The 11,210-nt window shown below is 33.8% G+C and overlaps 2 protein-coding genes across 2 annotated transcripts; both read left to right on the forward strand.

Annotated features, from left to right (window-relative positions):
* Positions 1 to 3,674: 3,674 nt before the first annotated feature.
* On the forward strand, positions 3,675 to 6,803 carry LOC105788235 (uncharacterized). The gene is made up of 5 exons (XM_012615019.2): positions 3,675 to 4,103; positions 4,210 to 5,968; positions 6,119 to 6,179; positions 6,267 to 6,490; positions 6,599 to 6,803. The coding sequence occupies exons 1-5, from the start codon at positions 3,989 to 3,991 to the stop codon at positions 6,651 to 6,653; spliced, it is 2,214 nt and encodes a 737-aa protein (XP_012470473.1). The 5' UTR covers positions 3,675 to 3,988; the 3' UTR covers positions 6,654 to 6,803.
* Positions 6,804 to 8,098: 1,295 nt separating this feature from the next.
* On the forward strand, positions 8,099 to 10,897 carry LOC105788236 (protein trichome birefringence-like 23). The gene is made up of 3 exons (XM_012615021.2): positions 8,099 to 8,541; positions 8,853 to 9,142; positions 9,785 to 10,897. The coding sequence occupies exons 1-3, from the start codon at positions 8,316 to 8,318 to the stop codon at positions 10,556 to 10,558; spliced, it is 1,290 nt and encodes a 429-aa protein (XP_012470475.1). The 5' UTR covers positions 8,099 to 8,315; the 3' UTR covers positions 10,559 to 10,897.
* The last annotated feature ends 313 nt before the right edge of the window (positions 10,898 to 11,210 follow it).

The raw sequence follows: 11,210 nt of genomic DNA on the forward strand, positions 1-11,210 counted from the left end.
TTTAAATAAACATTTTTCATCTGCGTATCGGGAATTCGAGACATTGTGTCCTAACTTACTGGATATGATTCTCTTTCTCGAATAACGTAAAATATCCCCTTTTTCCTGAAAATTTTCAACGTTTTAATACAAGGATCGTATTTTTAAAATTCTTCAAGGTTCTCAATTTTCAACATTAAGACATTAAGTAATCAACTAGGTACCAATTTTGGGCGTATCGAGGGTGCTAATCCTTCCTCGTATGCGTGTAACCGACTCCGAACCCGCTTTTTTGAATTTCGTGGACCAAACTTGTTGTTTTAATAAAATCAAACCGTTTATTAAAAACAACCCCTTTTCGAGGTGATTCAATCACACCTCATAAAAAAGGATTGGTGGCGACTCCCGTTTTTTTTTGTTTTCGTCAAAACCCAAGTTGACCCCGTTTTCATCCAAAAAATGGTGTCAACAGTCGGTACATAAATCTCATGTACAATCAGTTACTAATAACATGTAATCTCATTATTAAATAAAAAAATAGAGGATTTATAAATAAATACTAATAATTTTATTTAAATATAATTAAATCATAATTAAATGTTAAATCTTTAAACTCAAGAGTTATTAATATTATTTATAATAGTTAGTTTAATGTTTAATTATGTTTTAAAAATTTGTTAGTATTTATTTACAAATCCTCTATATTTATTGTTTAATTTAATGATGATGTGCTATATTATTATTCATTAATGGTATATAAAATTTACGTATGGACGACGTATCAAATATTTAAAAAAAAAAAGAAACTTCTCCATTCTTACATAAATTAATTAGAAGTTCACTAAAAATGGGGTTTTTATGATTGATTGAAGCTAGGTTTAGTTAGTAAGATTTTTTAATATTTTAAGTTGGAGTGATTAGAGGTGTAAGTTTTTTGGTAATATAATTAGATATTTTCGTTAAATATAATATTCAAAACTAAATTGATAGATAATTACCACATGATTATTTTTTCACATTATACTGTCACGTCAGGACTTAGCGAGTGAAAAGTAAATTGGGTGCAACTTATAATCAAAAAGAAAATTCAAGGATGGATGTAATTGACACGTATTTGATATTTTAGGTAATAAAGAAAAAGGTATGAGACGGAGAGGTTTGTGCGAAGAGAGTTATTTTATTTTCATTTGATATACTAATAAATAAAAGCAACTAAGCAAAGGGAAAAGAGTATATAACCTTGTGGAAAAAAAGTAGAAGAAAGATGCTTAAGTTTGACTCCATTTAATTCCAAGAAAATTAAATTCAATAACACACCCACCAAAAATAAAAGTAGCACCAATTTCCTAGGACGATAATCACGGACTCCAACATCAACCTTAATTTATCACATGTGTAATTTTCATATGATTCTTACAAAAAACCAAGTTTATTTTTAAGATTAAAATTCCGAAATTCATTAAGTATAGGGGCTAAAAAAGATTATATTGAAGAACAGGAACTAAACCACACAATTGACGTGGGACTAGTAGCAAGATTTAACCTAATTTATTTAACTATTATCTCTTGAGTTAAGATTAAAATTTCAAATTTTGAAAAATACAATGATTAAAATAGGCTAAAATAAAACTTAAAGACTAGAAATTTGACCAATTACTAAATGTGATACAACTTCTGTTTTAAGTTTTGGCTAAATTCATGATTTAGCTCCTGAAGTATACCCATTTTGCCACTTTAGTACTTCAATTTTTTTTGTTACAATTTGGTACTTAAAAGTACCAATTTCCTCTATTTTCAATCCATTTGGTAAGTACCGTTAGGCCACTTTGGCCAATGGAAAAGTGCCACATAACTTGTTCTTGATCAATGAAAAATGTCATGTGGTAATTAGATTTTTTTTAAATTAAAATACTAAATTTAAATTAAGAAATAGAAAAATACAATATTAAATATTTAAATATTAAAAAACACGGTTAACTTTGATCAACCATTGACCGACGTTGATCGAGCGTTGGCCTAGCACATGTCACTATTAGAATATGTCACATGTCTTTTTTTTAATATTATATATATTATATTGATTAAAAAATAAAAAATTTATATATAATACAAAATAATATATAAAAATTGAAATGGTTATAAAATTTAAAAATATATTTAAACTTCAAGTAATTACAAAGAAATCTTGAAATTTAAATAGAATTTTATAAAAAATTATTTTTACAATTTTTTTAAAATTCTTGTAATAACATTATTAATTCCAACTAATTCCTTTTCAGTTATCTTATTTTATTACAAATTTTCTATAATTTATATTTTTTCTAAATTTTATATATTTATTTCTATTTTTGTATTTTTAAATGTATATATATTTAATAAAAGAAAATATATATTTTTTACATAAAGTAAACATGTGGCGTATCAAATGGTTGTGAACTTCTATGAGAAAATGGACTAAAAAATAAGTAAAAAGGAGGCATACTTTCGGGTAATTCCCCAATAAAAGCCGTTTTTTTTCAAAATTTACCGAAATGGGTCGATTTTTTTATTATTTACCGGAATGGGCCATTTTCCGCGAAATCGCGTCCACGTCAACGCGATGTCAGGGTACGTGTCAGGACATCGCGTCCACATCAGCGCGATTTGCTTACGTGGACACAAATCGCGCCTACGAGGACGCGATTTGCTGACGTGGATGAACAATTTATGTTTTTAAGCTTGGAAAACTTTGAAAGGCCATAACTTTTCGCTCGGTTGTCCGATTGAGACGATTTTTTTTATTTCGAATAACTTTTCGAGATCTACGCGCTGACAAACTGCCGCAGTTTTCGTCGAAAAAGATCCTTTTTTGCCCCTAAATTTCTATTTTTTCGGTTTAAAATTGAATTTTGAAACATTTAAATCATTATTTTACTTATTTATTTGAAGTAAACACCAGATTTTTTTTTTACAGAATTGTCTTATATCATCCTGTTATAGGTATAAGTCAGCTCATTCCACTTTTGAGAAGTTTCCTAAAATTTTCCATTTTATTCAATTTAGTCCCTAAAACCTAAATAGTCATATTTTCAAATTTAAGCTTCGTTTTCAATTCAAATTCAATTTCATCCTTCCATAACATTCAAATATTCTTAAATACAAAATTTCATGCTAATTTTGAAATAATTACACTTTAGTCCCTATACTCGTAATTAACAAATTATACTTTACAAATTAGTCTCTATTCATCTCTAAGCGGTTTGTCGTAGCGTAGATCTCGAAAAGTTATTCAAATAAAAAATCGTCTCAATCGGACAACCGAGCCAAAAGTTATGGCCTTTCAAAGTTTTTCAAGCTAAAAACATAAACCGTTCATGCCACGTCAAGAAATCGCGTCCTCTAGGGCGCGATTTCATCCACGCCAAGAAGTCGCTACCGACGTGGACGCGATTTCTGGCGCATACCTCGACATCATACCGACGTGGACGCGATTTCGCGGAAAATAGACCATTCCGGTAAATAATTAAATAGTTGACCCATTTCAATAAATTTTGAAAAAAATGGCTTTTATTGGTAAATTACCCCATACTTTCGGTATTAAAGTGAGGAAAAAAATATTTAAGTACTAAATTAAAAAAAAAATGGGTATACTTCAAAATTTGTGTATGGTAAACGTTGATTTCTTCTTCGAAAACAAATCATGTCAGTCTCAGACCCATTGAATTGCTTTCTTCGAACCAAAGAAAGCCAGGTTTGCTCTTCCATGGCAGCCTTTTCCAAAGAAACTTCGACACGTCATCGTTTTGGGCCCCCTTCTTCTAACGACTAAACCCACCACTGAAACTACAGATTGTGACTTTTTGTATTTTTTTCTTTCCCTCCAAACTTCTGCTTTAGTCTTTTACCATGAAACACAGATTCTTTGACTTTTTAAACACTAGTCGTCTCTCAAAAACACAATTTTGAGGCCAAAATTAAGATAACTAAAGCTTGGTTTTTCTCTTTTGGGATCTTTTAGTTTTGTTTTTTAATGGCTGAAGAATCAAAAGCTCGGTTAGTTCGTTGCCTGAGGTGTGATAGTCTTATAAAGGAGCTTCCTCGGTATTCTTTCTTCAAGTGTGGCTCTTGTGGTGCTGTTCTTCAAGGTTAGAGTTCTCCTTTTACAGTTTTAAACTTTTTATTATGTTGGTTTCTCTGCAATTAAATGGACTGTATCTGAGAGAAATTTGCTGCTTTTCTTTGAAAATACAGCAAAGAAGAAAGAACAGGTGAGTAATGTGAGGGAACATAGGCTTAATCCTGGTAGAATCGAGAAAAGAGATGGATATGTTGATGATTATATGTCGCAATCAAAGAATCCAATGAATTATTGGGCTCATCAAAGGCATGATCATCATGATTTGAACATTAACAGGTCTAGGTCTGTTAATTCAAGTAGGGAGAGCAAATTTGGGGTTTACTCGCCCAGATTAGATAACTCGAGTAGGTCCTTGAGGTTGAAAGGTGTGGACAGAGATGGGTTTGGAGGGTTTTACAAAAGGAGCCTGGAAACAATAGATGAGGGACCTTCAAGTTATAGGTCTGCTTCAGCCTATGGCTACTGTAAACCAGTGAATAGATTTGAATGTCTAGATGTGCCTAATGGGGTTCGAAATTTCCAGAGGGATCGAGCTGAGGTGCTTAAGAAGCTGGATGAGTTGAAGGATCAACTGAGTAGGTCTCATGATATGCCCCAGAGACCTACGGAACTGGTTCCTAGTGATAACAAGATGGACTCTAGTGACCATCTTGGTAGTTCTATTGGGATGTCTTCGGCTCATCTTCGGTCGGGACAGTATCATTATTCGATGAATAATGATGAAAATGTGGTGAACTTCTATGGAAACTACCATTCAGTGAAGCATGCTCGTCCTCACCCTCAGCAAAGGACTTATGGCTACGAACATATTCTTGCATCATATATGAATCAAGAGGAAGCCTTGTATCACCTCACTGCATGCTCATGTTTATATTGCTATGACAAAAACCGGAAAGGCCCTTTGCGAGTTACACCAGCTGCTTTTGGCAACAGAGGTTCTTTGAAAGACCCTTGCAATTCTACTTCGAATCATTATGTGAGTTCTAACAGAGTTGGGCAACACTATCTACCTAGACCTCAATCAAACTTTGAAGATACACCGGTGCACTTATGGCCAAGTGACATCGGTTCGGATATTGATGGTTTTGGTCGAAGATGTATTAGAAAGGTAGTGCTAACCGAAAGGAAGAATCGGCTTTGTCACCCTATAGCCAGTGGTGCTCCATTTATAACATGCTATAATTGCTTGGAACTGTTAAAATTGCCTAGAAAATTCAGGAAAATGATGGACAATGAGCAGAGATTACAATGTGGTTCTTGTTCCACTGTGATTGTGTTTGAAATGAGGAAGAAGGGACTGATTATTTCTGTCCCTGGAAATCTCAAGCAAACACCTACTGAAGCCGAAGAAGCGTCTAATGGATGTTTTAATGCTGGTGGCACCATCCAACAAATTTCAAAGGAAGATCAGAGTCCTGCTAATGTCATTGATTGGAGAGATTCACCAGGCTCTTCCGAGCTTCCGTTTAGTTCCGATATTTCCACAACAGTTTCAAGTTTACCTTTTCGGGATAGGACTAAACCAGAACATCAAGAGAAGGTTATCCTAGTGAAAAGTGCTTCTCAAGCTGTTTCTGGAAAAAATTCACTGCGGGGGGCAACTGAGGCGGAATTTTCTTTCAATAGATGTCGGAGTTCAAGTTCATGTCGATACTCTTTGGAAGGAAGCAAAGAACAATACCAACTGAAACTCCACAAGGGGAGCAGATCATTTTTAGGTCTTATAAAGAAAAGCTTTAGAGATTTCTCAAGATCTAATGATGACATCAAGAATGAAAGGCCTAATGTTTCGGTGAATGGACATCCAATATCTGAAAATGGAGTTAGAAGGGCAGAAAAGCAAGCAGGGCAGGTTCATCCCGGAAATTACTGGTAATTCATGCAGTTCCTTCTAAGCATGCTTCGGTTAAATGATATCGAACTCTGAGAATAAATGTAACAAGTAACATAGATGATTTAAACTGTCTGCAACTCAAAAACAAACAATTAGTACTGATTTTTCTTTTAATCTGGCTTTAAAAGGTACGATTCTCGAGCCGGATTCTGGGGTGTGATGGGCAAACCATGCTCTGGCATAATTCCTGTGAGATCATTTGATACTTCTACTTTTCATTGCTGACTGAACATGTTCACTCTAAGTTATGGATCTTTCTCGGGTTTTACCTTGCAGCCGTTCATCGAAGAATTCAATTACCCCATGACCAAAAACTGTGCTGCTGGAAACACAGGCGTCTTTATAAATGGGAGAGAACTGCACCAGAAAGATCTGGACCTACTAGCTTGCAAAGGATTACCAACTGCAAGTGATAAAAGCTATATTATCGAATTCTCCGGACGAGTTCTCGATGAAGACACGGGCGTAGAATTATACACCCTTGGCAAACTGGCCCCGACGTAAGTCCTACACTGTCATTATTTGATAGTTTGACACCCTTTATAGAGACTAATTTGAGGTTCCAAGCTTTATAACTTGTTTCTAAACTATTGGTGATGGGATAACAGAGTCGAGAAAGAGAAACGTGGATTCGGCATGCGAGTTCCCGGTGCGGTCGAGTGATTAAAGATGGAGCTGCGATGAACTTATTGGAAACAGGTCCAATAAACAAAACCATGTTCAATGCTGAATGTAAAGTCAGAATCAAACACAACATTATGTTGTATTTGTAAAAAAAAAAAATGAAAGAAATGCAGTAAGCACCATATATTATTTCTTGCCTTGGGAGATTCTTTTAAAAGGCAGGAAGGAAAGATGTCAATGTCAAACACAACTTATTTCACTACCACCCAAGAACAAGCTTGGCCATTAAAATATGTGTGCAATATTCAGCTGTTAAGGTGTCTTTATATGTAAAAGTAGGCAAATTAATAATAATAAAAAAGGGGTCTAATTATGCTACATCTCATTCTACTCTTCTTCAATTTCTTTATTTAATAACTTCTATCAAATTGGATTAAATGACAATTTAAAAAAAAATTATTTTCTCACATGATCAATTTGGGGCTGTAAGGTTGTTTCAGAGAAATACAATAATTTTAATTTGGTCAGGTGAACTAATTTTTTTTAAATTTAAAAATGACACATAATTTCGAAATTCTTTTGTCGCTGCTAGCAATTATAATAAATAAATTAAATTCCTGAAATTAAAAGTAGAGAGACTAAATTTCAAGTGTGTAAAGAGGATAAGGACTGAGAATAGAATTATAGTAAAAGTATTATGGAGGCCCTTGTACTAAGAGTCAGATTGTGCTTTATCCCCTCTATTGAAAAACTTGGCAAATTAATTCTTATACGCTAGATGAAAGAGTAAATTGGTTATTTCTATTAAAAATTTCATTTGTTTGTACTGTTATAAACTGGCATGATTGACAGAACATCCAGACAGTGAAATGTGGCGTGCCACGTGTACATTATACTGATGTATCAGACCAGTTTTTAACAATAGGAATAGATGAAATTTTCAGCAGAATGACTAATTTACTCTTTACTTTAACATACATAGACTAATTTATCTATTTTTAAGTAGAGGGAGTGAAATATAATTTAATTTTTAGCACACGTATCTCTATAGGAATTTTACCAATGTTTTTGCCGACAGAAACCACTGCTTTTTTTATTGGAAGTAAACTGAAGACCTGCTTTTTTTTCCAAAACGTTGGATTTGTTATTGAGGAGCTATTAGATTTTTACCACCAAGTTTGATAATTTAGTACTGCTCATATTTGGTAAAAAGCATATATAAAATATTGACAAATAAATACAATTTTTTTTAGAAAAAAATATATTTTATTATCTTATATTACATCTATCACTGTCATAATTAATTTCACTACTTTTTTTTATATTTCATTTCATTCAAATTATTTGAATCTAAACTAACCTTTAATTGCTACTTAGTAATCATAATCACTTTTATTATAGCCCCATAAAACCTACCATTATAAAAATCCATAAATATATGACCAGTTAATAAAGGTTAATAATTACTTAATAATTTGAAAAAAAAAAACAAACCTGTAATATTCCTCATCTCTTTACCCTAATAAAATAAAAACCTGTGATAACAAAATCCAGAGTCCAATGTCGGTCTTCTGGATTTCTTACTAAACTATTTGGATTTTGGTTCTCTACCCAAATTCAGACAAGCAACCGGAAAAAAGTGTCAGTTGTTTCAGTTTTCAGACAAGGAAACAAAGCAGAAAAATCGGGTCAGAAAAAAAAATGAGAATTAACTGGAAATCATGGTCACTGAACAAGGACCATCTTGTGAAGCTTGCAATTGGCATTCTCTTAGTGGGTTTTGCTTGTAAGCTCTTGGTTTTTCGTTCTAAAGGATTTGGTGCTGATTTGGAATTCCCTGAGGTAGAGAAAGAGTATGTTCAAAAACCAGATTTGAAACCTACTGTCCCTGTTCAAATACCTGAAAATGATGATCAAATGCCTCTAGGTAACTAATTTTTTTATCTTTTTCTCTTGCTTTTTTTTTTGGGGGGTGGTGGTGTTTATTTTCATTGATATATAATCTGCTGTAAGTAGAGTTAGTATTCTGAGATCTGCTGATCTAGTGTTTCTGATAGTGTTTTTTTACTACAAAGATTGAAATTTTTGATGGTTTTTTTCTTTAACAAATTGATGTATGTGGTTTTAACTTGATAATTTCCTGATAAACTACATGCTAATCGGATCTACTACTGCATTTTCTTTTTTTTGGATTTTTTAGTGTTGTGGCTTAATTGTTTAAATTTATCGTTGGACCAGATGTTGTTATAGAGAAATGTGATCTCTTTACAGGGGATTGGGTTCCCAATCCCTCAGGTCCGACCTATACCAACGAGAGCTGTCCCTTGATAGAAGGTCATCAGAATTGTATGAGGAACGGCCGTCCTGATTCCGGGTATCTACACTGGAAATGGAAGCCGCATGACTGTCAGTTACCTCGTTTTAATGCGGAGAGATTTCTGGAGTTGACGAGAAATAAAGCATGGGCTTTGATCGGTGATTCCATATCTCGTAACCATGTGCAGTCATTGTTGTGCATGCTCGCAACGGTATTTGGTGTCCCTGGCCTCAACTTTCCATTTTATCATAAGAACTGTGTACTAGTTCAATTAGATGAGGTGGAATTTATTGTAACGTATAAACTGTTTGATGTTAAAAAGATCGGGACCCTATGAAAATGTGTGCTCTGCATATGCTTATGTGCTTTGCTCGTTGTTGATTGCGTCCGATATTACTGAATCACTCCTAATACACATCAGCATTGCATTATAGTATGCTCAGATAGCTGATACATAAGACACTAGCACCTAGTAATCTGCTAAAAATACTGTTACTAATCGAAGGCCTTACATTATCTCGATTTTGTTTCCTTGTGTTAAAGTGGATGAGCTTCACTAGTGCTGTCCTTGGTACCTAATAGCCCTGTCACGTCTCTTTTTCCCTTGAGTTCCTTTTCCATGTTCTATAAGCATATTAAGGCAAAGGCCATGATTGATCGTTTTCTCTGTTACTACTGTGCCCTGGCTCTATTTTTTTACCTGAGGTTTTGATTATAAGCAATTTATGCTGCAATTCATACCCGGCATTCAAGCTATTATATGTTTGACTATGGTTGTATGCAGAACTCTCTCTTCTTTATAATGTTTGTTGTCAGGTTATTGACTATGTTTATTTTTTCGTAAAACATTCAGGTTGAACGGCCTGTTGAAGTTTACCATGATGAGCAGTACAAATCAAAGAGATGGCATTTTGCATCATACAATTTTACCGTTTCAAACATTTGGTCTCCTTTTCTTGTAAAGGCTGCTGTTTTCGAAGATAATGACGGTGTTTCTACAGCTGAAGTTCAGCTTCATCTGGACAAACTTGATAAGACATGGACAGATCTCTACCCAAGCCTAGATTACATGATAATCTCGACTGGGAAATGGTTTCTCAAGGCTGCAATCTACCATGAGAATGACACCGAAGTTGGCTGCCATATATGTCCAGGAAAGAACCTGACCGAATTAGGATTTGTTTATGCTTACAACAAAACCCTCCATTATGTCATGGACTTCATCGCAAACTCAAAGCATAAGGGGTTGATCTTTTTCAGGACATCCACGCCGGATCATTTTGAGAACGGGGAATGGCATAATGGAGGGAGTTGTCCGAAGACAACCCCGGCTAAAGAAGGAGAAGTTGAAATAAAGGACTTGAGCCGAATTCTACGTAACGTTGAATTAGAAGAGTTTGAGAAGGCAGCTGCAAAAGCCGCTGACAATGGGGTGAATCTTAAGCTTCTTGACTTCACAAACCTCTTATTAATGAGACCAGACGGACATCCGGGTCCATACCGGCAGTTTCAGCCGTTTGCAGAGAACCAAACAGCCGTGGTTCAAAACGACTGTCTACATTGGTGTTTACCTGGACCAATGGACTTTTGGAATGATGTGATTATGGAGATGGTGGTCAGGGGTTAAATTATTAAAAAAAGAGAAGTTCTGAGCAATTTTTGGAGGTTGGTTTTTCTCGGAAATTTTGACAATGGCAAGCCTGAAGCTATTTCATCATATTGAAAAGTAGATAAACTATACTTGTCTGTAATTCATTTCTTGGATTGGCAATTGTAACTTGATTCTAGAACTCTATGATTGGAGATTTGCTATTAGTGTATAGATAAATAATCTGCAAACTTGTACTTATATGCAATTTATTGCATTTTCCATACAACCATGCCCCCATAAGTGCTTTGCTGAATTTGGAATTGAGAAGGCTTAGGTTTTACAGCAATGAAAAGATTGTGATTTATGGGTATTGAATTTAGAATTTTTATTTGGATTCAAGAGTTATATCCTCTTTTCTGACCATGGTTTTGGTTTTTTTAATATTATTTTCTTATTTTATGGATTTCACATTAATATGTGTATCTCATATTTATATTTTTTTCTCTCATGTTGGGTTTTGTATAGTTATGGATAATAGTTAAAAGTTTGTTTATTAGTTCATAATATATATTTTACATAATTTATTATAATAATTCAATTTTAAAATGAAGTGTTACGTTTTCATATTTTTTATGTAAAATGTTACAAATTCATATAATATTTTACAGGTTTAATTTATGTCAAAATG

The sequence above is a fragment of the Gossypium raimondii genome, chromosome 2 (genome assembly GCF_025698545.1).
Source record: "Gossypium raimondii isolate GPD5lz chromosome 2, ASM2569854v1, whole genome shotgun sequence".
Classification (NCBI taxonomy): domain Eukaryota; kingdom Viridiplantae; phylum Streptophyta; class Magnoliopsida; order Malvales; family Malvaceae; genus Gossypium; species Gossypium raimondii.